Source organism: Artemia franciscana, chromosome 12 (assembly GCF_032884065.1).
Source record: "Artemia franciscana chromosome 12, ASM3288406v1, whole genome shotgun sequence".
NCBI lineage: Eukaryota > Metazoa > Arthropoda > Branchiopoda > Anostraca > Artemiidae > Artemia > Artemia franciscana.
In genome coordinates, this window is record NC_088874.1 from 7,593,988 (window position 1) to 7,621,379 (window position 27,392).

A 27,392-nucleotide genomic window follows, 5' to 3' on the forward strand; every position below is an offset into this window, starting at 1 on the left:
AAAACGAATAATTTGTTTCTATTCGAATGTTGTTTTTGTTTAAACAGAATAGCAAGAGGTACATTGAAACAGAAACAGTAAAAATGGTTTATTTAGAAGTAGACAAAACATGAATAAACAAACGGCCTATTTAATTATCATTTGAGATTACTTCAGATTCGTGTTTTAAATAGAAAAATGTGAAATATAATCTGACATCATTCACAGCTCAGCTAACAAACAAAGTGGAATATTATTTTCTAAATTATTACATTTTTTCAATCAATTGTTTTAGGGTTAAAACTGAAGGGGAAAAAAGTATAACACAATGCGAGGGTAATGAAAAATCAGTGTATATATCAGCTGATATTTATGTGTTTGTTAGCTGTCAGACAGCTGATACAAGTAAAGAGCCAGCAATACACTAAAATAAAATAAAAATGTTATAAGATTACTATTGTTAAAAGATGTCTACAAAAAATTCATGCGTTAAATGTTTAACCCGTTTGCGTTTATTCACAAGGAAGGAAGAATATATTCCAGGACAACTGAAACGTTTCTAGGATATTTTAATTTTTTCTTTGCATTTCCAGGTGTTTTCTATTACTGGAAAATTAGTTTTTAAAATTTCAAGATTTTCTGGTAGGCTTGGGAACCCTGGACGCGGACTGTTCCCACAGGAAATTCAACTCGAATTTCCTTTTCTTAAGATCGTCGTAACATGTGACGGGCACATAGTAGCACAAATAATTTTCAATGTTTTACCTCAAACTTTTTAACATTCCTTGCAAGCTAATTACAAAAAAATTAAAATCCAGTGAAATTTCATACCCATTCACCATTTCATATTCTTGTCCTTGGGCGCATCTAACTTCATTTTCACCATCACACTGAACAGCGTTATCCACGTGACTTATTTCAGAAGCAGCAGAGATAATAGAGCTATGAAAACTACTTTCTTGAATGTTACTCTACAAAGAGAATAGGTTTTATGATAATCGTCATATGAGGGGAATCTATCTATCTATATATATAAAAATAAGTTGTCTGTCTGTCTGTGTGTCAGGTGACGTCATGTTTCTGTGTCGACTGACGTCATGAAGTTAGTTGTCGTCATTTTTGCTATGACGGTGACGTCATTAATGGTATTTAAGACATGCGTTCACGGAAAAATGTTTAATTGTAAAATGACTGAAGAACCTACAGTGGCAACAGCCGAGGAAGCTGCTCAAATTGTCTATGCCAAAAAACTTGCTGCTGATAGAGAAAGTTAGAAAAGAAAGCGTGCCGAGGAATCATAGAGAAAGTAAGAAAAGAAAGCGTGCCGAGGAATCACAAGAATAGCAAGAAAACAGGCTTGCGGCTAAAGAACGCAAAACCGCGCAGTTAGATGAAAATCCACCTGGAAAGCGAGAGTCAAAACATATCAAAACTGAAAATGATAGCGATGATGATTGGGTTTGGGATTTTGACTTGGATAAGGTCATCAATGCCTACCAGAATTAAGTTAAAAAACAAAGGTTCGGCGATATGTACTTCATAGTGACGCTGAAAACCGGGACACCGGGACACAAATGACGACCGGGACAAGAAATAAAAATACAAAGATACCAACATATACAAAATTTTCTCGTATTGGACATTATCATCGCTGTTTGGCCTGAAAATCCAATCTGACATTTTCAAATTTATGAAATAATTACCGAAAACAGTTGGCTAAGGTTCATTCAAAGGTAGAATCTGTAGGCCAATTGGAATTTAAGTCAAATTTTCATCTTCCTAGTCCTGTTACTCCTGTCTTCGACAAAGCTGAGCAACAGTTTTTTTTTACAACTATCTAAGAAGTGTGAATATGACTTTTAGACATAAGAGTGATGACAGAAAAGTTTAAAATTCAACTATTTTATTAACTTGATTTCAACCTATTAGCTTCTAAGCTTCAGAGATTAATCCTTTGACTGCATTAGGACTGTAAATTCGTAGAAATTCTAGATAAAAAAAACTTCTTTTTCATTTTTCAATTATTTTTTGTAGAAAAAATTAAAGAGCATACCAGCAGGGTGAGTAAGAATATTCGACACCTATTGCCACGCCCCCCTTGCAAAATAATATTTTTGTGGCTTAAATAGGTTAGATTTAAACTTTGTGGAACAACTTTTGGTCCATGTCTGTTAATGTGCTGCATCTCTTCTTATTCTTTAGAAAATTATAAAAAGCTACTATAATTTCACCATTCTTTTGGTGATGCTGGTAGTCGGGTAACTGACGACAGCGATACTTTTGGGAAAATAAAACATCATGTGGCGATATCAGTTTATTAAATGTCAATAAACTGAAATATAGCATAGAAACGCATTAAACAGTATCCCAGATAAAAATAGAGCAAAATTTTTGTTGTTTTGTAGCTAGTTTAGAAGGGAAATCTTGCACCAAGATTACCTCTTTTCTTTACTAGGTTTCCTCTTTTATCTTATTTTATTCATTTTTTTATTACGGAAACTTTGGAAGCGGCAACGATGACAATAGCCAGGCATGGTTCTGAAACATGGGTACTTTAGAAGATCAAAGAGGATTTTTTAGATGTTTTCCAGAAGAATTGCCTATGCAAAGTTTAGGACACTTTGGCTGACTGAATTTAATTAAACCACAAGCTGAACAAAAATAACAGTTTCTAACGCAATAGCGACAGAAAGGTTGATATGGCTAGGTAACGTTTTAATGATGAAGGACGGCAGACCACCAAAGAACGCCCTTTACACTTATCGATTTAGAGCCAAATAAAAAGCAAAGCGTCCTTAAATAGAGAGCAAAGACGTCGTAAAAAAAGGATCTTAAGGACCTAGAACTTCTTGGGAGGGGGTAAATAGAGTAAGTTTGAATATATTCGGATGGAAGAGGATCAAACAGAGCTCTGGTGGCCTCTGGCGGCTAAACTCTACACTGAGTATCAAGAAGAAGTAAATACATTCTAAGTTTAAAAAAGTTTTTTTTTTCAGAGAACTTTGATGTGCATACAAAGATAATGTAATTAAGTACTTTAAAATTTATCAAAATAGATTTGGAATTTCATATTCCTTTAAAGAGGTCACTAAATTAAAGCCTGTGATACTATGGATTTTTTTCCCTGAAGTACTTAAAATGAAAAGTCGTCCAGTTTAAGATACAAAAGTAATTAATACATTTATAAAAAAAAGAAAACAGGGAATGGAAGTAGAATCCCACACAAATCTGTCGACTACAATTTTTGTGCATATTAGAAATTGACAATCGTTTTGTTAACATTTTTCAATCTTAAGAGAATAAACAGTGAACGTTTACCAAAGTCTTTTCGTGGGCCTTCTTGCTATCTAAAAGAACTAGTTGAATTATGCGAATGAAACTTTTTGGAAAGAATCCAATGCCTACAGTTTACCCCTGGAAGGAATTATTGAGTTTCCAGGCCTTATTAAATAAAAAAAAAAAAAAAAATCAGTCTGGTCCAAAGTGGTAAGCCAAAATACGGTTGTGGTAAAGCCATGATGCATTCAACAAGGAAACGTTTGCTTACCATGATCGGTCAGATTTCTTCCTTTTTTTTAGCCGTGGCAATTTATAACTGATAGTTAAAAAAAGTGCTTAGTTCCATACTAAGTGAAGCACTACAACGATAAAATCCTCAAATCGAAGTGATAGCTCATCATGTGTGTCCTTTATGTTGCGTCTTTTTGACACAACATAAAGAATTTGACGCAACATAACCTGAATAAAACTTGTTTGTCACTTGAAAAGAAAGACTCAACCATCCTTCTAACCGTTTGCAAGAAAACGATTTTTGCGGTTCGAACAGTTTTCTGTGGTTCTAAACAGTTCCAACGTTTTGCGAAAAAGCGGTTTCTGCGGTTCAAAACGGAATGCGGTTTTTTATTTAACTAGAAAAGTGTCATGTTCTTTTGATATTGCACAATTTAGAATTTTTGTCTATTTTTGGTATTCTAAGGGACGATAGAGATACCTTTGGTCAGTCCCTTTGAGCGGGGACCTTTTCAGGTTAGGTTAGGTACTAAAACTTTCTCATTCTGAATTAAATAAGTGACGGTGATAAATTAACTTGTTGCATACACATCTCATATTTAATGTTTCATTGTAAATGATACAGATATCACATAACACGATATATACAGTGAAAACAGTACTTATTTCAAAAAACGTTGGATTCCAGAAAGATCGATAATGCAACCGATTTTCTAAATGTATTTATATTATATATATAAAAATAAGTTGTCTGTGTGTCTGTCGACTGACGTCATGTTTGTGTGTCGACTGACGTCATGTTTGTCGACTGACGAAATTACAGACCGGGACACCGGGACACAAATGACGACCGGGACACAGGGAATATAAATGACGACCGGAACACATCATATACCAATTCAAAAACGAATGTATTCAAGCCGAAGTAGCTGGGTTGGTAAAGCGTTATGTTCCAGGTCCGAGAGGTTCCAGGTTCAAACCTTGGCCTTAGCAATAATACAAAAGAAGAAAAAAAAAACTAAAAAGGATAAAAACTACAAAAAAACTAAAAAGAAAATACTTTTAAACTAAAAAAGCTAAAAAACTAAAAAAAGGTAAAAAACTAAAAAAGAAAAAAAAACTAAAAAACTTAAAAAAAGGTATAAACTACAAAAAAATAAAAAGAAAAAAAACAAAAACTAATAAAAAAAACTAAAAAAACCAAAAACTGAAAAAGAAAAAAAAAGGAAAAAAACTGAAAACTAAAGGAGAAAAAGAAAACTAAAAACCGGGACACATGGAATATAAATGACGACCGGGACACTCAAAGATAAATTACAGACCGGGACACAAATGACGACCGGGACACAGGGAATATAAATGACGACTGGGACGCTCAAAGAGAAATTACAGACTGGGACACTGGGACATAAGTGACGACCGGGATACTGGGAATATAAATGACGACCGGAACACAGGGACACAACTACAAGGGGGATGCCGGGGTAACAGGGGGATATATAAATGACGACGGGGACAAAGGGAATGTTCGATTAGCAATCACCATCAACAAAGTTCAAGGGCAATCATTAGAATAATCAGGTATAGATCTGAATACGGATTGTTTTTCACATGGACAATTTTATGTTGCATGTACGAGAGTCGGTATACCTGACAATCTATTTATATGCACAGACAATGGGACATCGAAGAATGTTGTATATTCGCAAGTTTTACGTAGTTAAAAACACACACATATATATATATATATATATATATATATATATATATATATATATATATATATATATATATATATATATATATATATATATATATATATATATATATATATATATATATATATATATATATATATATATATATATATATATATATATTTCTATATTTACAGGTGGGACACAGGGACACAACGACAATGGCGCGTAACGACTTACGCGCACGGGGGGGGGGCTTGGGGGGACACAAAGCGCCCCCACCAACTAGGTGTTAGGGTGGCACGAAGCGCCACCCCAACAGCTAGTATTATATAGTTAGATGATCTCGACCCATTTTCAGCTCTTGGCTAGCAATATATTGGCTACATTGTATTGATGACGCAATTTTTTGATAAAATTTTGAACTTTATTTGGAACTTCCGGGTTTGAAAGAATTTTATACCCTAAGTACATTGAAAATCAGGACAAATCTTATTTCTAGGGTGGGGCATGATGCTCTTAGAAATCATAGAATGTTCCAACATAATCTTCACTAGTGAAAATGAGTGAAGAAGAGAGGTAGTATATTTTAGATGTTAGTTCTTCCTTCTACCCCTCCCCCCCAAAAAAACATGTGACAAACTTAGGGGGTTCCGCCCACTTTTCCGTGACTTTCATATAATCTGCCAGATTCGGCAGATAAATGACCTCCCGTGCTCAAAACTAAATTCCAAATAAATTATGTTATATATTGATGCAAGCTGGAGGTCAAATCCATAAACAAACGTGGTACGATGCTTATTTATGTGTACATTTTTTTGTATTTAGGCGGGTTTATCTCTTATAGCCCAATCTAAGTCAATCCCTAGAAAACATAGTAAATCTTTCAGTTTACCTTGTTCATTATCCTCCCAGTTCTATGACCATCCATCTCTATATCCAATGAATCTAATAGCTTTTGCTGGTGCTCATTTGAACTCTGTTCGTGATTGGCCACCCATGCTAGTACCTCAAAAGACTTACTAGAAGTAGGTGACGATGGTCTCTCTGATGCTAGAGACCTTTCTTCAAAGAGTTCCTTGCTTTTATGATGTTTAGTCAACAATTCATCAGCATCAACTTGTTTAAGATTTATGTCAACAAAAGATGAAATCTGACCATCAGCCGATGAGGTCATAGTAAAGGCAGCAGTCTAAGAAAAGAACAGATCTTCCATGATAAAAACTTAACCATTATAATAAATAAATTAATAAATAGCATACGATAAATATTATCCAATGTCATAATAATATGATATTATAATCAACAAAAAATACAACAAAAAATATATGTAAGACTATCATCAAACTTTAAAATATATAATTTTAATTAGTAGACGAAAAAAAAGGCCTGTGATCAATGACGAGATTTTTCTTACGTTTTTCTTGTATAATTTACTATATTTTTTTTCTCAGTTTTTGCCCGTCCTCCTGAAATGTATATTTTCTTGTTTGCAAAACTTATTAAAGCCTTACATCTTTTCAGGTTCGTTGTTCCTATTCTGCTACAATGTGGCATTTATGAGTACCACAAAGAAAATTGCATAATATCCGAGGAAGAGTCAAGCTTAGAGCTTCTTGCTGATCGACAAATTTAGAATACGATTTCTTGAAATGAGAACCAACCAACTTTTTATTTGCGAAAGAGGAGAAAATCTCCAGTCTTCATAAAACAGCATACGCTGGGTTTTTTCACATGTTTTGTTTGACTGGCTCTTTGGGTAGAAGACCTTACCTTAGACCTCCCTGTGCCTCATGAGGCAATAAGGGCATCTAAAAAGAGTCACCAGTTTTCTCTTATTACTGCGACCACCCAAACATCTTCCCATTCAGATTGGATTGAGCCATTGAGGTTTGGTAGGTCAGCCCAGTAGCTGCTTGGTAGGGTGTTTTAGAGGCGTCCTCTTCTTCTGGTACTACGTGGCTGCCACTGAAGGACAACCTTTGGTAGTCGAGTTTCAGGCATGCGAATCACACGACCAACGTATCTCAACTTCCTATATTTGATCACTTTGGATACCAGTGGCTGAGATGTCTTCTGTCGTATAGTAGCGTTTGTTACTTTTTGGACCAGTGAATATTTAGAATGCGCCTTAAAAACATATTTTCAAACACGATGAGTTTCTTTTCAAGTATTTGATCTATGTGCCAAGTTTCAGAACCATAGCAAAGCGTTCAGAGGATGTTGCTGTTGAACAGCCTCAGTTTAAGTTGAAGAGATTACATCTGGCTGCGCCAAATTTGAGAAAGTCTACTGAAATATGCATTAGCCTGGCCGACTCTTAGCTTGACTAAGCTAAGAATTTTGAGTCTTCATTTAGTCTTCAAAGTGCGAACGCCTCTTTGGATTTATTGGATTGTATAGTGTGCTTTGGACTTGTATTAATTAACTGCTGTGAACTTGAATTAACTCAGTGACCGTAGCTAATTCAGTTATTTCATAATATTTGCTATGGTGGAACTTGACCTCAATTCAGAATGAAAACTTTTTTTATTTTAAACTTGCATTTTAATTCAGTGGTTTAAACTCAAATTGTTTCAGTGAATTAGATCATTTTTGATTTCATATCATTAAAAAGCGTACTTGGAAAAAGAAGAAGAGGAGAGGGAACCTCCCGCAAGTGACGTATTGTTACCCGTAAATTAAGGGGAATAGTTGAAGGGGTCCTTACACTTCCCTTGTTCCGGGGCTCCTTCATTCATTCAATTAGTCAATCGGTGCAAGGAAAATGGACTCTGATATTGAACCTTCGGAATGTTTAGTTTTTTCCACCGTTCTGAACTTTCTTCAGCATAGCTTGGAGAGAGGAGTAGAAGATGCAGTTATTTTGAAATCAGCTGTTGACTTTTTTCAGCTGGCTGATATTACGAAGGGGAAGAAGCTGCTGTGGGAAAAGCTGCCAATTATGGATACTTGTCCTAAACGACCAGGACCAAATGCTCTAATGAATCACCTGATGGACATGCTTGTTTAGTTTCAGAAAATGAAAACTGAGCCTTTTCCTATCATTCCTGTTTTCGTGAAACGTTCCCCCACAGAGGTTCCGTGTTTGCCTGGAGTAACCTATTCTAGGCTCTCGGGAAAAATTAATACTCTTCAACAGATCTTGTTACAAATTAAAGATAAGGAGACTGATTATGATCTCCACTTCCCAGGATTACCAGGGGACGGTGCTGCTTCTATTTCAGTTGTAACGAATCAAGCGACAATTGTTATCACGAAGACACCGCGTGATCTTGACAATCCATCGAAACGAAAAGCTGTGATTGATAAATTGGCCAATATGAATGTGGTGAGAATATTTGCACCTCTGGAGACAGAATAATAGTGAATATTGGTAGCGTTGCGGCAAGCAGCTTTTGCGATTGAGCCCGATCAGTCTTGCGTGGATCGGATGTGAAGGTTCTGGAGAGGAAGTTCTACGGAATCGCAAAGGGGATTGGCGACTCGTTTGATTTATCTCTGTTGAAGAACTGTTCTGGAGTTGCTGAACCACCCAGATTGGAAATTCCCGGTGTGTCGAGATCGCTTTTAGTGATCAAGGGTCTCTTATTTCGGCTCTTAGACAGGGATTGAAAATTAAATATGAACTGATCCGTGTCTATGAATATAAAAAAATCCCGAGATGCTGTAACAAATGCCAGTCTCCTGAACATCTAATTGCTAACTGTCCTAATACCTGCTATAAATGTGCGAGATATTCTGATCGTCATGATTATTGCAAAGACACCCCATGTACGGATCCGATAAAATGCACAAACTGTGGTGATGATCATGCAACATTTAGTTTTCGCTGTCCTCGTCTCCAGGCTCTTGTTAAGACCATTACAGGGTGCCTTCATAAATGAACTGTCGCATTATTTCGATGGGCTCGTTTAACATTAACGAGACTAAAGACAAAGAGCCAAGCCCTGAGGAAAAGTTGAGCCGTTTTGATGTCCTTCTCCTGCAAGAAAACTTGCTCCCTACCTGCAGCTTGAACTTTTTACGAAGGAATCGTGATCATATTGTGTTTAGTTCCAATAGTAGACAGACTCGGGGTAGGCCTTCTGGTGGCCTCACGTGTTATACCAGACGGACTCTTGTAGATTTATCACCGGTGTGCTATCACTCATCCGAGCATTTTCTAGCTCTAAGACTTGGTGACTCTGTCCTAATTAATGCTTACCTGCCGCATGATAAGAAGTTTGTACAGTCGCTCTCGAGTTTTGCCAAGTCTTGTGATAAGCTACAAGGTCCAACTGGCGGAACTGAATCTCTTAGGTATTCATGGCTTCTTGCCGGTGATCTAAAGTACAACATTCACATATCATCCACTCGATCTGAGACCCTGCTAAATGCTGTACAAGCTGCGAATAGGATTATAAATAAAGATTGCCGCTTCTCTTATATCCATAATAGTGGAGCAGTTTCAGATTTGGACAATTGTGACTGTTCACCCCTTCTTTATTCCTCTGATATTCATGTCAACGATGAGGAAAGAGACTATGATCATCTCACTCTCAATTTAGATCTATCTATTAGCTCTACAATCAGTTTCAGTGCACCTCCTAAGCCTAAGAAATGGACTTGCAAACGTGATTGGGATAATGCAAATTGGTCACTCTGTTTTTCGACTCTTGCTTTTCTGCTATCCACTATTTCGATGCCTTATCATCTTCTTGGCGCTGGTTATTTTGTCTGTGACGCTCGTGGTAAGTTAAAACTATTACAAAAGAAATATCGTTTCTCCAATTAAACAGGCTGAAGCAATAGCTGTTCCGTTGATTAGCGTGCGACTTAACACCCGTGAGACCTTTTGGAAGTATGAGCCAGAACTTATGAAAGTGAAGAACCAAGCCAACTTTTGGTTGAAAATGTGGATTACTTGCGGTAGGCCTTCCAGGGGGCAAGTTTAAGTATCAAGGAGAGAACAAAATCGGCTTATAAGCTTCATTGTCTTGTAGTTCGGTTTTCGGGCGCTGCATAAACAGTGGCAAAATGTGCTGAATGGGTCGAAACTCGAAGAATCTTCTTCTAGTGATATTATTCCAAGATTGTCGAGGATTAAACATTATACGCGCATCTTTATCGAAATTAATTATGATATTCATAGCCGTTTTACTGCTTTAGTGGCGAAGGTTCTTTCTAATAGTGTGAGCCAAAAGACATACAATACCTGTTGATAAATCTAATATTGTGAAATTTCTTCGACGGTTAAAGTCAAATTTTTGTGACTTTGATGACATTTGTGTGGCTCATCTTGATCCGAGGTCAGCTGAATTTCTATCGCATCTTCAATTATTATTTCAGATGTGCCTTTCAAGATCTATTGTTCCTGATTCATTCTTATATGGAAGTATAACTTCTATATTAAAGAAAGGAAAAGACATATCGATGAACTTCTTAATTATGAAGCTAACTAGTTCGGCTTCAGGTCAGGTCTGAGCTGTCAACATGCTAATGGTGTTTTAGCGCAACTTATTAAGGAAGCCACTCGGAGTAGTTATAGTCTTCATTTTTTCACCCCTGATATATCTAAAGCATTCGATAGTGTTTGCCATGGTCAAGGTTGGTATGCTCTTAGTCAGCTTGGTGTAAATGCGTCTGTGATTCTGGTTTTGAAGTTTTGGTATTCAAAATCTTATTTAAGATTAAAGTCAGGAAATGGTGATTTTTTATGACATATACCAGTCAAGTGTGGAGTTAGACAGGGGATAATTCTCTCTCTTCTTATCTTTAATGCTTCCATTGATAATGTTTTGTCTTATATGCGTGGTTCTTGTTTTACAGTATTCACAGACGTGTCATACTTAGTTATGTTGACGACTTGCTTCTTATTAGCCGAACTAAGGCCAGATTAGCATGTTCTGTGCGATCCGTCGCTGATGCATTTGCAAGAATTGGATTATTGCTAAACGTAGATAAATGTGAATTTCTTATATTTAATGGGGTTAGTTCGCCTCATCCTTTGGATAGCAGTTCTTTTTCCGTACCCCAACTCACTTCTTTTCGATGGCTTGGGATTTCTGTTTACAATTCTTTAATTTCTTTTCGTTTTCAGACAATTCGGGATATGCAATTTTAGCTTAAACTGGGGTATTCTAAAATTGCTGAAATCGTGGAAATTTCGGGCGACAAGCACTTACAAAGCTCTACTCGAGTTTTTGTGACCATTCTGTGTTATTTTGTGCTGGGTTTTATATGCTTCTGAATAAAGGTAACGTAAAGAGGGTCAAGACGGATTACTATCGGTATTGTAAGTTCTTACTTTATATACCACCATCATTTTGGAACCGAAGTTTAATTAGTAATTATCAGTCACAAATATTTTTATTTTTCTCGGATATTATTCTCTCAGTGGAAAAAGCAAGTTCAAGATTAATTGACAAAGCGCCAATCCGTCTTGGTCCTAACAATAATCTTATCCACCTTTAAATCTTTAATTTTCTTCTTGTACTCCACTTTTTCCCTTTTGTAAGTGGGTAAGAAATAAATTATTATTTACCATTATTACTTCTCTCTTACACGATCCTGATTTATGGATGGGACTTCCTAAGCACTTCTTCTGGTTATTGCATTTTAAGTCGAGTGGAGATCCATTGTTTGCCATACTTTTTGTTTTCTCGGCATTCATCTTAAGGTCAAAAGGTTTGGCAGCGTCCCTGACTTGATTAAGGCAATGCTAGATTTTTTTTTTGAAGGACTCTAGGAGGCTGATATAGTAAGCGAAATCAAAATCTCCGAATCTCTTATTATCCAACTGGATTCCATGTCCGTCGCAGGTCCAGATAATATAATCACCGATAAGAATAAACAGCAGTGGTCATAGCACACAACCTTGTTTCACAACTATCTTGGTAAAAAAAAAAAAATAACGGTTAATCCCGTCACTTGTCTTCAAGCAGCATTCTGTGTCTTTGTAAAAAACTTCATGATTCGAGTGAGCTTATCAGGAATACCGCGGTATTGGAGAACCGCCCAAAAGTATTTGGAAATCTGCCGAGTCCAAAGCTTTCTTGAAGTCTATAAAGACCTACCAAAGTTTATTGCGTCATTCATTCGCTTTTTCTAGCAGCATTCTAAAAGTAAATACAAGATCGTTGCATGATCAGCTTGTCCGAAATCCTTGCTGCTCCTCTCGGGGATGTTCGTTCAACATTGGCTGGATTTTATAAAGAAGTATAGTCACCAATATTTTGCTAGGTATGGATACAAGGCTGATACCTGTCCAGTTGTACCCCTTTGAAGTAACGCCTTTTTTTAATATTTTGACGAGAGTAATTCTGGTCCAATCCTTAGGAATTACTTCTGTTCTCCAAATTATAGAGAAAACGTGATCTCTACTGTTATACATGCAGCTACTGAGCATTTAATTATTTCAGCAATTCGGTCTTTCAAAGGGGACTTTCCAGACTTCAGATTCTTAGCTGTCTTTAATATCTCCCCACTTGAGGGTTCTTTAAAATCAACGGATAGATTTAGAAATGGGGTGTGTGGTATATCTGTATTCCTCGCAGGTGGTGGTCTATTTAACAATTTTTTGAAATGCGTCACCCAGGCTTCGTTCACTTTATCAGGGTTAGTAAGAAGTCGTCCAAATTCTTCTTTGACGGGTGCATCTGTCATTTGGACGATTTTTAACTATCTCATTGGTGTTGCAATACACTGACCGTCTAGCAGCTTATTCAGCCTTCTGAGCCTTCTGTTCAAGGCAACGGCGTTAATCAGCACGGACACTCTTCTTCATAGCCTTATCAAGCATAGCAATACTCTAATCCAACAGGGTGTCTCGCATCAGAGGAAAGAGTGTTGAGAGATTTCATTTTGCTAGTCCTCTTCCTGATCAGATTCCACGATTCGATGGAGATTCATTCATCCTTTGGTGACTTTTTTCTACCGAGTGTTTCGTAGGCAGTATTATTGTAGGCTTTTCTGATAGCAGTTCGAGCTGTATCTGGACTTTCATCTAACATCAGACCCAGGGTTTCAAATCTGTTGGTCAGTTTTAACACCAACTGTGACCGAATTTCTAATTATCTCAGTTTCTCGCAGTCATTGGGCCATTGCCTAGCTGTCCTTGCGTTTCTTTGGGCTGACAACTTTACTCTGATTTTTGCAGCCATCAGACTATGGTCAGATAAGAAGTCATCACATCTAAACGCGCGCACATCACATAACGACGTCTGCCACTTCTTACCAATACCAAAGTGGTCAATCTGGTCTTTGTGAGGCCATCAAGAGGAATAAAGGAATTTTTATTTCTAAACAAGTTCACAACGATATTAGCAAACCTGTAAACCAGTCAGCTGAATCTTTGTGCAAAAATAAAAGATTAATCAGACAACAATTAGAGTTTTAAACAATTGCCACAGTTGCATTTTAGTCCCATTTTCAGAAAAGAAGACTACTTTTTTAAATTGTATAATTTAAGGTGTAAAATCAAGAAAAATACTAACTTTAAGATGTATTAATGCATTTTCTGTCTCTTTAAAGTAAATTGTGGAATTGCAGTTTTTCAGAATAAGCTAACGCTTTGGACTGAGTCCATTGGTGAAAAAAGCCTCTATATAGTCGGAATTGACAAATTCAAAAAAGATTAGTTAATTCTTTTCAGTGCAGATTTCGATTAGTCTTAAAGGACACAAAACCTCTAGTTAAGATTAACAAATTTGAAAATCCCCTCTAATGCTTGATGATCTTGGTCTTTTTCATTCTTACATTTAGTCTATAGTAACAAATACATAGTCGAGACGATCTGGACACATTTGATTCAAGTTTACAAATTGTTTTTATTTTAATCAAGCACTGAGACACAATACTGACTTGGGTATAAATAGCCTATATATAGGCGCCCAGGGATTTTCTTACCCAAAAACAAGAGCCAAGAGCTTATATGACACTTGTGATGAGGCCGGAAGAGCCAAGAACTTCTTCCCACCAAGTTTCATCACGATCTTCCAACTCTAACTGTTTTCCAAGATTTCCGGTTTCCTCCTCCAATTCTTTCTAATGTCACCAGATCTGGTCGAGATTTAAAATAACAGCTCTGATACACAAAGTCCTTCTGATTATCAAATTTCATTAAGATCGGATATCCCGTTCGGAAGTTGAAAATACCTCACTTTTCTAATTTTCTGAATTACCGAATTATGTACCCCCCAACTCCCCCATGGAGAGTGGATCCGGTCCGGTCTTGTCGATCACGTGTCTAGGACCTGTGCCTATTCTTCCCACCACCACCAAGTTTCCTCCCGATTTGTCCCCTCTAAGCGTTTCCCAAGATTTCCGGTCCCCCCCCCCCAACTCCCCCCAATGACACTGGATCAAGTCGGGATTTAAAATGAGAGGCCTGAGTTACGAGGTCCTTCTAAATATAAAATTTCATTAGGATCTGATCATTCGTTCATAACTTAAAAATACCTCACTTTTTTCTATATTTTCTGAATTAGCCCCCCCCCCTCGCAAATCCCCCAAAGAGAGCGGATCCGTTCTGGTTTTTAATCACGTATATAGGACTTGTGCTTATTTTTCTTACCAAGTTCATCCAGATCTCCCCACTCAAAGTGTTTTCCATGATTTCAGATTTCCCCCTCCAACTCCCTCAATGTCATGGGATCCGGTCAGAATTTAAAATAAGATTTCTGAGACACGATATCCTTCTAAATATCAAATTTCATTAAGATCCGATCACCGGTTCGTAAGTTAAAAATACCATTTTTTCTAATTTTTCCGAATTAACCGTCCTCCCACTCTCCCCTAGATTGTGGAATCGGGGAAACGCATATTTTTAATTTAATTTGGTCTGGTCCCTGATCCGCCTGCCAAATTTCATCATCCTAGCTTATATGGAAGAGCCATAACTAGCAAAACCAGGACAGACAGAACTACAGACCGACAGAAATTGCGATCGCTATATGTCTCTTGGTAAATAACAAATACCATAAAAACCACTTAGGTCACGAGTTTGAAATAAGTCGGTTAGAACCCTAATTTTGGGGAAAAAACTCGTGTGACGTTAGCGACGACGAAAAACTGAGTGATCTTATGTTTATGTAAATTTCAACAGCATAATTCAAATCATGTTTCCCCTGTGAGTGGTCGCATCGGTTTTAGCATCTATGACGAATGCAAAATTACACAAGAGGGTAAAACAATTTGAACAAATAAAGAAGAAGGCATGGAACAAGGAACAGCAAAAATCACTCTGAACAGCTAGAGAAAAAGGCAATGAACAAAAACCAGCGAAGATCATATTGATTTGCAAACGAAAATGCTACACAATAAAATCTGAAGTTAGAATTGCAAAACTACAATAGATTAAAGAAAGCGGATTCTTAACTCGTCTGTGACCGATAAACAGAAAGGATGAATTAATTTTTAGTGTTAGTGACGCGTTCAAAATTACAAAAGATGACACCTGACTTAGAAAAGCAAAAGAAAAGGACATAGAACAAGAAACAGCAGCAAATCATCACATTGAAATCCAAACGGAAATGTGACTTAAAACTAAAAATAACACAATAATTATTCTATTGCATAATTTAGATAGTTCAAAAATTACAATAGAATAAGGAAAAAAGTGAAAAGGCAGGCAAAATCGTCACCAGAATAACACGAAAACAATGTTAAAAAGTAATAAATTGAAGAAACCAATAATTTACCAGTTATTAAAAAGGATCCGCAAAAAAAATAATTGGCAGAAAAAGCAGCTTACCTCTAGGATTTTTTCACTGGCAAGGATTTCACGAACAATTGATGTTCCATCCGCTGTAGGTTGATTTCTAATAGAACTATCCATCCTTAACTGTAAGAAGAAACAGTAAAAAGAGATCGATTAGGAAAATACTTTGTTTCCAGCCGTTTTTTCATTTTTGTTGGGGGAGGGAGTAAGCCCAGTCTGGTTTTATATGAGGGTCCTTGTGGCTTGGGATCCTTAGGGTGTCTTCAACTGACAAAATTCAAACTGTTTACTGGTCATTTCGTGGCCTCCTAAACCCCGTCTTTCAAAAACAAGAATTCTCTTAAATCTATAGTATAATTCTGAAACTTATAATTCAAATAAACTGTCGAGACAAATTACGCCTGAATGGTTTTCTACTTCAACCCATCTGCAAACCCTGACACTTGTGGGTGTCAGTTTCAAATCAGCAACTGAAAAGCTCCTTTTTTGCCCTCTTATTGGGTCCTCTACAGCTGTCTTCCCTCTTCTGTGAAAAATTACTATTCCTTTATTCCTGGGAATGATTGCTAAAAAATTTTACCTAGCCAAGTCTCGAACAGCCCAGCTAAACATGCCCATTTTTTCCTTTTTTTTAATAAGATTTTTTCTACCAAAGTTAGCGTTGTTTTTTTATGAAGGTTTTTACAACACTTTCTAAGGCTCCACATCTATTTTAATTGCAAAGTGTTTGCTTTTTTTTGTAAAGATAAGAGTGTTCACTTATTCAGCAGTATATGCAATATTCCCAACTTGGACTTGTTTCTTCTTTGGACATTTGATCTTTTAAATTTGATAAATATTGATTTTTTTTCTTCTTTTAATAATTTCTTAAAATTTAGAGCTCTTTTTCAGTGGCTCAGTTTGTTCATTCCATCATTTTAGATACTACAAAAGAGATGTGTAATGGGACCCGCCTTATTATTACTGAATTATGTAACAACATAATTAAGGCAAATTTAATTACTGGAGAGAAATCAGGAAACGAAGTTTGAATTTCTCGAGTTACAGTCTAATCTAGTAAAGTTAAAGTTGGATGTATTGTTCAATGACATCAACTTCCGCTTTGACCCGCATATGCCATGACTATGCATAAGTCGCGGGGACAAATTTTTGAATTTGTAGGCGTTGACCTTAGTTCTCCTGTTTTCAATTATGGTATACGTGGCATTTTCTTGTGTGAAAAAACAATGTACCTTAAAACTTCTGCTACCACCTGAAAAACAACCGATGAACATATTATGAATTGTGGAAGGAGGTCCTGACAACAGCCAAAAAAACTTCTTATTGTTAGAATTATGTTTATTTTCCTATTTAAATAAATGATTAATAATTATTTATGTATATGTTCAACGATTTTTCCTTTAAATTGGTTACATATTGACATTTCAGGTCACAAAAATGATCTAAACAGGTCAAAACTTTATGAAAGAATTTCTGTTTTCCCCAGGTGACGCCTTATTTTACCATCAAACCTATGGTGACGCCCTGACATCAAGAAGAGGCTGCGGTTAGAAGAAAAATGACAATGAGAATCCACATACAGAAGCCTGTCGTGTTTTGAGTGTCAGGGCCCAGTAGCAAAGCCACCGTACTCTTGGTACTATCAGTATATGTATATTAAACTGTCAATCCATTTTCATTTGTTTTTTTACAGTAAATTGCGATTCAATTTTTGGTCTTCAGAAGGCATTTGTAGTGTCAGTCCTTTATTTTTATTGCTCTTTACTTTTCTTTGAAAAGCTTATTTTTTCGAATAGTTTTTTTTTTAATAATTTATGTTATTTGTTTATTAACGTATACTTTTTTATGAAAAAAAGAAAAGAGAATCAATGACAGTCTGTAAAATATTGTCTAAAATTTGAATCTGTTTTCATTGCAGGATCCGATACATACTGTCTCCAGCAGCAGCTGATAAAATAGAATTTCGAAATTCCATGTTTTGGTAATTTTTATTGGTCTAAATGTTGTCCATGCCATATAATTCTACCCATAAACTAAAATTTCGACCCTCTATTGACATCATATTTAACTTGGATGCAATAATGCGATAAGCACGCTTTCCGTCAGGATCTTCAGATAAATTAATTCGTCACGTATGCCGAATGAAATACTCTGCGGACTGATTTTTGAATCTTTACCAAAGACCTCTTGGATCTGCAAGATTTCCAAATACAAGAATCTGTGCGAAGAGTATTCGCATTACAGAAGGCATTATGGACAGTGCCGATTCTACGATGGCATCAAACCACTGTTCTCTCGTCGAGTTCAACTCCATGAGCCAGGCATGTAGAATAAAGATGCTTTATAAGTAAAATGATATCCATATCATCATTAGTTACAGCAATCATAATGATTGTATTGATTGTATACATTAATTTATTTGCGCTTAGTTCAAAATCTGCAACAGCTAACCCTGAAAGATCCAACTTACTAATGTAAGTCGTTCCTGAGGTATTGTTGTGTCACCCTTTTGACAATCTACATGCTCAGAGTTTGTTTTTATTTATTTCAAATCTGTATAAGTATTTTTTGAAATTAGTTCAATATCCTCCATGACAAGCTCTGTAAGTTCTAACTTCTCACACCAAACTGCTCTCTAAAATGTTTCTATTTTGCCGTTTTAACAATTTGCATGCATACTGCGTTTTGTGGTTCAGTTCAATTTTCTTCCTCAATATTTCTTACAAATTTCACCTTGATACTAGTAGCAGCAGAAGCATTAACATGTTGGCTTTTGGTCAGTTAGACATCCTTCTCAACAAGCTCTGGAAGTTTTACTTTAATACTATTAGCTGTTCATAGAACATTTCCGATATGTCCTTGTTATGACCACTATAACCATAGTTCTAATGTAGTTCAACTTCGGCCTCAGAACTTCCTGAGATTTTCATCTTAAGACTCTTATCTTTACAAGAAGCTGCAAAAGAAGTAGCAGTTGGAGTAGCAGTAGTAGTAGCAACAGTTTTGGTGATAGTAGCGTGCATATATTTTCTTTTGGTCAATTGATCACCCCTTTTAAGCATTCTATGAAAATTAAAACTTGCTACTCAAATCCATTCTTCAGATTTGCATTTTTGACAATTTGCATGCATATAGTGTCTCTTGATTTAGTTATAATGTTTTCTCAATATTATCTCAAATTTTCCAATTTGTATGCTTTGCCTCAATTGTACTAGTATCACAGTTGTAATGGTTGTAGTAGCATTAGTAGTGTCGTATTAGTAGTAGCAGTAACAATAGCGGTAGCAGTATTAATAGCAGTAAAATTATGACCATGATGCCTTTTGGGCAGTTGAATATCCCCTTTATGATACCCCGAAAATTTCATGTTGATACGGCCAAAAACTCCAAAAATACTGCTGATGCACCCTTGTAACCCCCTTTCACCTTAATATTCTTAGCTTTATAAGTGGTTGTAATATAAGCGGTAATATGAATAGTTTAGCAGTAATAGTAGATGTAGTAAAACCATCAGTGGTAGCAGTATTAGTAATTGCAAGAACGTAGTCACTTTTGGTCAATTGATCTCCCGCTTTAAGAGGTCTCTGAAAGTACAACCCTAATGCTAAAATTCATTCTTGAAATACGCCTTTTTGACAGCTTGCATGCACATAAAGTGTTTAGATTTAGTTCAAATTTCCCCTCAGTAGTCTGGCAAATTTTTACTTTTATAAAATTAGCCTTGATAGTACTAATATTATAGCAGTAGTTGTAGTAATAGGAGCAGAAGTAGCAGTAAGTGTTGTATTAGTAGTAATTCTAACATTAGTACCAGCAGTGTTAATAGCTATAGTTGCATGCACATGTTACCTATTGGTCAGTAAAAAATCACCAAGATTCATCTTGATACCGTAAGCTGTTCAAAAATATTATTGATATGCTCATTTGACAATCTGTATGCACGTAGTATGTTTTAATTTAGTTCAACTTTCCCTCCACATTTCCTCAGATGTTCATTTGAATATACTCAGCCTTGGAAGAACTCGCTAAAGAAGAAAAACTTTCACTGGTAGTGATCATAGTGGTAGCACGAGTAGTAGTGGTAGCGTGTAAATATTGACTTTTGGGTCAACTGAACATTTTCTATATCATTTCCTGAAAATCCCAAATTAATATACACAGTCACTCCTGAGTAACGACCTTTTGAAAACGCGTTTGCACATAAAATATTTTGATTTAGTGCTACACTCCCCTCTAAATTCTCTGAAAGGCTCACATGAATACTTTTTTCATTTTTGGAAAGTAAAGATCAAGCATAAACACTTTTCTCAATAACATATACTATATGCAAATGGATGAATTACATAAATTACAGCCCATGCCCTTTGAGCAGTGGGGGGTAGGTTTGACATACCCAAAGACACAGTTATTGGACCTTTCAACCATGCTAAACAAAGTAAATCTCAAAATTTACATTGGACATGCTTGGGAAAAAGTATGGGGACTGGTTGCCCTTCAATCATGTTTGACTCTTTAAAATAGGACTTTGAATTTCCAATCGAATGAGCTCCTTTTGAAGTTTGTAAGACAACTCCTTCTGTTCAAAGTGCTTTAGTGAAAAGAAAATAATAAAACAAATAATGGAATATGCCCATATTGCTCTTTACTTAGAAAGGACTATAGCGCTGCCTATGATTACTTTGTGGGCTTTAGATATCTATATATTATTATATATAAATAAGTTGTGTGTCTGTCTGTCGACTAACGTCATGTTTGTGTGTCGACTGACGTCATTATAAGGATTGAGCATTATGCCGTCATGAAGTTGTTTGTCTTTTCACGTCATGTTTTTCGACTGACGAAATCACAGACCGAGACACAGATGACGGCCGGGACACAGGGAATATAATTTATCTATCTATATATATAAAAATAAGCTGTCTGTGGATGTATCTGTCAGGTGACGTCATGTTTGTGTGTTGACTGACGTCATGAAGTTACTTGTCGTCATTGTTGTTATGAAGTTGACGTAATTAAAGATATTTAAGACATGCGTTCACGTAGAAATCTATTGATATTTAACTTTAAAATGACTGATGAACTTACAATGGCAACAGCCGAGGAAGATGCTCAAAGAGTCTATGCCAAAAAACTTGCGGCTGATAGAGAAAGTCAGAAAAGAAAGCGTGCCGAGGAATCAAAAGAACAGCAAGGAAACAGGCTTGAGGCTGATAGAGAAAGAAAGAACAGAAAGCGTGCCGAGGAACTACCAGAGCAACGCGAAAGCAAACTTGCTGCTAAAAGAGAAAGTGAAAAAAGAAGGCGTGCCGAGGAACTACCAGAGCAACATGAAACCAGGCTTGCTGCTAAAAGAGAAAGCGAAAAAAGAAGGCGTGCCGAGGAATCACAAGAACAGCAAGAAATCAGGCTTGCTGCTGATAGAGAAAGTAAGAAAAGAAAGTGTGCCGAGGAATCAGAGCAACCTGAAAGTTATCGTCTGGCATTCAGGTACAGCCCAGTCGATGATTATAGCTTGAGTAAATGTGTTCAAATCGGGACTATGTCTAAAATTTGTCCCTATTGCAAGGCCTTGAAATTCAATGGTGAAACAATGGGAATGTGTTGCGCCTCAGGAAAAGTTAAACTTCCTCTATTGGCTGCACCACCAGAGCCATTGAAGACTTTCCTTACTGGAACTACGTCAGAATCTAAGCGTTTTTTGTCACAAATCAGAAAATGTAACTCATGTTTCCAAATGACGTCGTTTGGAGCCCAAATCGAAAATCCAGATCAATTTATGTCTACTTTCAAAGTAAAAGGGCAAATTTATCATAGAGCAGGGTCCCTTCTACCATTCTCAGGCGAGAATCATAAATTTTTACAATTGTACTTCATCAGTGATAGAAATTCTGAATTGAATGCACGTTGCGAAATTTCTCCCAACGTTGAAAGGACAATCGTTTCCCAATTGCAACATCTTTTCCCCGGAAATAATAATTTAGTGCGTCTGTTCAAAACAGCCATCGATTTGATGCCTATTGATACGCATAAAATTGTTATTTCCGCTGACAAAACGTCTCCTGGCCAACATGTGCGTAGATACAATGCTCCAACTATTGACGAAGTGGCAATCGTTATGGTCGGTGATCAGTTTTTACCTCGAGATATTATTCTTAATAAGCGAAACACTCAGTTGTTAAGAATTGCTGAAACTCATCGATGCTACGATGCCCTACAATATCCTATCATTTTTTGGGATGGAGCCAACGGCTATCACTTTAATATTAAATTGATGAATCCAGCCACTAACAAAGAAATGAATAAGAAATGCAGTGCAATGCATTATTATTCCTATAGACTAATGATTCGGTAGGATGAAGAAAATTATATTTTAAAATGCCGTGAATTGTTTCACCAATTCGTCGTTGATATGTATGCTAAAATTGAATCAGAACGTTTGCTATATATCCGCCTGAATCAGACCAAGCTCCGCTCTGAACAATACATTAATTTGCGAGATGCAGTTATAAATGACGGTAATACTACAAACGTTGGAAGATTAACAATTTTACCTTCGTCATATGCTGGCAGTCCCCGTCATATGCATGAATATGCTCAAGATGCTATTGCGTATGTTCGTCTCTATGGTCGTCCAGATTTATTTATTACATTTACATGTAATCAATCTTGGGACGAGATACTGCAGCTTTTGCTTCAAGGACAATCGGTTTTGCAAAAAAACTGCTGTATACTGAAGGGCCTTCGTATTACACGTGGAATACTAAAAATAAAGTATTTGAACGTCAAAAACAGGGTAAGTCAGTCGACGGCCAACCTACCATCTTCAAAGATACCACGATAGGAAGACTCTACACCGTTCACCACAATCAAAATGAATGCTTCTTTCTACGCCTTCTTTTGGTGAATGTACCCGGTCCGACATCCTTTGAGCATTTAAGAACTGTAAACGGTACTATACATGACACTTACCGTAGTGCATGCCAAGCCCTGAATTTATTGGAGAAGTGACCAACACTGGGATAACTGCATCAATGACGCGTGCGAAACGTCAACCCCAAGTCAAATTCGTGCATTGTTTGGCATCATTTTAACAACTTGCTCTCCATCAGCTCCTACAGAGTTATGGGAAAAATATAAGTCAAAAATGTCCGAAGATATACTCCATCGAAAACAGTTAGAGACGTCAGATATGACTTTTGATTTTACATCAGAAATTTATAACTACACTTTAGTTATTATAGAAGATTTGTGCGTACGTATGGCAAACAAACCTCTTCAGGATTTGGGAATGCCTCACCTAACCGTATCGCTGCTGTTTCGACATGTGTAGAATTGGATTGTGAACAAAGTTACAGTACGAGTGATCTATTGTCGTATGTACAAAATAACATTTCCAAGTTAACGTCGGAACAAAAAGACATTTATGATACGATAGACCCAATTTCAGGACGTATACAACTACCTGCTGATTTCTGTAATTTAGTGACGTCCAAAAATGAATTGATTGAAAAAGTATTTCCGAATATTCTAAAAAATTATAAAAATAATAAATGGCTAAATGAAAGAGCGATTCTCGCACCCAAAAATATAGACGTCCACGAAATCAACAATATTGTTTTGACCAAGATTCGAGACCAGGCAGTCCTCTACAAGTCAGTCGACACAGTTTTGGAACCAAATGAAGCGGTTAATTATCCATCTGAGTTTTTAAATTCCATAGATCTTTCAGGGTTTCCACCACACGTGCTACAACTAAAAATAGGCGTACCAATAATACTTTTAAGAAATATCAACCCACCAAACCTTTGCAATGGCACGCGACTTGCCGTAAAAAAAAACAATGGAAAACCTAATAGAGGCCACAATCGTGACGGGGCCTTTTGAGGGTGAGGCTGTTCTTATTCCTCGCATTCCCATGATTCCAACGGATCTGCCTTTTCAATTTAAAAGATTGCAATTCCCAATTCGATTAACATTTGCAATCACCATTAACAAAGCTCAAGGTCAATCATTAGAAAAATGTGGTATAGATCTTAATACTGATTGTTTTTCCCATGGACAATTGTACGTTGCATGTTCGAGGGTCGGTAAACCTGACAATCTATTTATATGCAGCGACAATTGGACAGCGAAGAATGTTGTATATTCGCAAGTTTTACGCAGTTAATTTGTATTGTATCTATCTATCTATCTATCTATATAAAAACGAGTTGTGTGTATGCATGTTTGTTTGTTTGTAAAAAGAGCGTTTGCATATGACGTCATTATTAGTACATACGGCTTTGTATATGCACAGACAATGGGAAAGCCAAGAATGTTGTATATTCGCAATTTTTACGTAGTTTAACTCCTGCAGACGAAATGAATGCTTGCCTGAAAAATTCTAATTTATGGGCACACATAAAAATATTAAAATTAACTACAAATATGCGTGTCCGATTGCAAAACGATGACTCTGGTCAAACATTTTCAGATCAATTGCTGGCAATTGGAAACAGAAAGCTCCCAGTAGTGGGAAAGCCAAAAATGTTGTATATTCTTAATTTTTACGTAGTTTGAAACACATATATAAATCTATCTATATTCACAGGTGAGACACAGGGACACAACTGCAATGGCGCGTAACTAATATGGCGCGTAACGACTTACGCGCTCGGGGGGGCTTGGGGGGCGCGAAGCGCCCCACCAACTAGGTGGGCACAACAGCTAGTATATATATATATATATATATATATATATATATATATATATATATATATATATATATATATATATATATATATATATATATATATATACGCGCCATATTAGTTACGCGCCATTGTAGTTGTGTCCCTGTGTCCCACCTGTGAATATAGATAGATTTATATATGTGTTTCAAACTACGTAAAAATTGCGAATATACAACATTCTTGGCTTTCCCATTGTCTGTCCATATACAAAGCCGTATGTACTAATAATGACGTCATATGCAAACGCTCTTTTTACAAACAAACAAACATGCATAAACACAACTCGTTTTTATATAGATAGATAGATAGATAGATACAATACAAATTAACTACGTAAAACTTGTGAATATACAACAGTCTTCGCTGTCCCATTGTCTGTGCGTATAAATAGATTGTCAGGTTTACCGACCCTCAAAGATGCAACATACAATTGTACATTGGTAAAGCAATCTGTATTACGATCTATACCGCATTTTTCTAGTGATTGCCCTTGAGCTTTGTTGATGGTGGTTGCAAATGCTAATCGAATTGGGAATTGCAATCTTTTAAATTGAAAAAGCAGATCCGTTGGAATCATGGGAATGCGAGGAATAAGAACAGCCTCACCCTCATAAGGCCCTGTCAAGATTGTGGCATCTATTAGGTTTTCCATTGTTTTTTTTTACGGCAAGTCGTCATTTATAACTGCATCTCGCAAATGAATGTATTGTTCAGAGCGGAGCTTGGTCTGATTCAGGTGGATATATAGCAAACGTTCTGATTCAATTTTAGCATACATATCCACGACAAATTGGTGAAACAATTCACGGCATTTTAAAATATAATTTTCTTCATCCTGCCGAATCATTAGTCTATAGGAATAATAATGCATTGCACTGCATTTCTTATTCATTTCTTTGTTAGTGGCTGGATTCATCAATTTAATATTAAAGTGATAGCCGTCGGCTCCATCCCAAAAAATGATAGGATATTGTAAGGCATCGTAGCATCGATGAGTTTCAGCAATTCTTAACAACTGAGCGTTTCGCTTATGTAGAATAATATCTCGAGGTAAAAACTGATCACCGACCATAACGATTGCCACTTCGTCGATAGTCGGAGCATTGTATCTACACACATGTTGGCCAGGAGGCGTTTTGTCAGCGGAAATAACAATTTTATGAGTATCAGTAGGCATCAAATCGATGGCTGTTTTGAACAGACGCAGTAAATTATTATTTTCGTGGAAAAGATGTTGCAATTGGGAAACGATTGTCCTTTCAACGTTGGGAGAAATTTCGCAACGTGCATTCAATTCAGAATTTCTATCACTGATGAAGTACAATTGTAAAAATTTATGATTCTCGCCTGAGAATGGTAGAAGGGACCCTGCTTTATGATAAATTTGCCCTTTTACTTTGAAAGTAGACATAAATTGATCTGGATTTTCGATTTGGGCTCCAAACGACGTCATTTGGAAACATGAGTTGTATTGTCTGATTTTTGACAAAAAACGCTTAGATTCTGACGTAGTTCCAGTAAGGAAAGTCTTCAATGGCTCTGGTGGTGCAGCCAATAGAGGAAGTTTAACTTTTCCTGAGGCGCAACACATTCCCATTGTTTCACCATTGAATTTCAAGGCCTTGCAATAGGGACAAATTTTAGACATTGTCCCGATTTGAACACATCTACTCAAGCTATAATCATCGACTGGGTTGTACCTGAATGCCAGGCGATAGCTTTCAGATTGCTCTGATTCCTCGGCACGCTTTCTTTTCTTACTTTCTCTATCAGCAGCAAGCCTGATTTCTTGCTGTTCTTGTAATTCCTCGGCACGCTTTCTTTTTTTACTTTCTCTATCAGCAGCAAGCCTGATTTCTTGCTGTTCTTGTGATTCCTCGGCACGCTTTCTTTTCTTACTTTCTCTATCAGCAGCAAGCCTGATTTCTTGCTGTTCTTGTAATTCCTCAGCACGCCTTCTTTTTTCACATTCTCTTTTAGCAGCAAGTCTGCTTCTGCGTTGCTCTGGTAGTTTCTCGGCATGCTTTCTGTTCTTTCTTTCTCTATCAGCCTCAAGCCTGTTTCCCTGCTGGTCTTTTGATTCCTCGGCACGCCTTCTTTTTTCACTTTCTCTTTTAGCAGCAAGTCTGCTTTCGCGTTGCTCTGGTAGTTCCTCGGCACGCTTTCTTTTCTGACTTTCTCTATCAGCAGCAAGTTTTTTGGCATAGACTCTTTGAGCATCTTCATCAGTCATTGTAAACTTAAACATTAATAGATTTCTACGCGAACATATGTCTTATATAACTTGAATGACGTCACCTTCAAAGCAAAAATGACGGCAACTAATTTCATGACGTCAGCCGAAACATGACGTCACCTGATCCATAGATCCACAGATCCACAGATCCACAGACAACTTATTTTTATATATATAGAAGATATATATATATATATGTATATATATAGTTGCCAAACCGTTGTGAAATGTGGGATTTACTTTTGATTGTTGGCTTACTGTTATTATCACATAGAATATTTATAGACAGAAGCATACTTCACAATGAAAAACTTCATTGTTTGAAGAAGCATCGAGGCATCGAGGCATTAGCTTGGTCTCTGTAGATAGCAAATATGACACATTTTAGACTGAGATGTGCTGTAGACAAAGTTATAAGAGAAGAACAGTGCGGTTTTAGAAAGGGTAGAGGATGTGTCGACCAAATTTTCACTCGTAGGTTAATAATTAAGAAGTGCCTAAGTTATTGAACACCTTTGGTGCTTAGTTTCATATAT

At 36.6% G+C, this 27,392-nt stretch overlaps 1 protein-coding gene across 1 annotated transcript in view; it reads right to left on the minus strand.

Annotated features, from left to right (window-relative positions):
* Positions 1-27,392, minus strand: part of LOC136034175 (interaptin-like) — a 442,249-nt gene that overhangs the window by 38,504 nt on the left and 376,353 nt on the right. The window contains exons 2-4 of the mRNA XM_065715356.1: positions 15,922-16,011; positions 6,082-6,378; positions 811-950 (exon numbers count right to left, since the gene is read on the minus strand). Coding sequence (XP_065571428.1) covers positions 811-950; positions 6,082-6,378; positions 15,922-16,005 — 521 coding nt within the window. The 5' untranslated portion in view covers positions 16,006-16,011. The remainder of the gene's footprint in view (positions 1-810; positions 951-6,081; positions 6,379-15,921; positions 16,012-27,392) is intronic.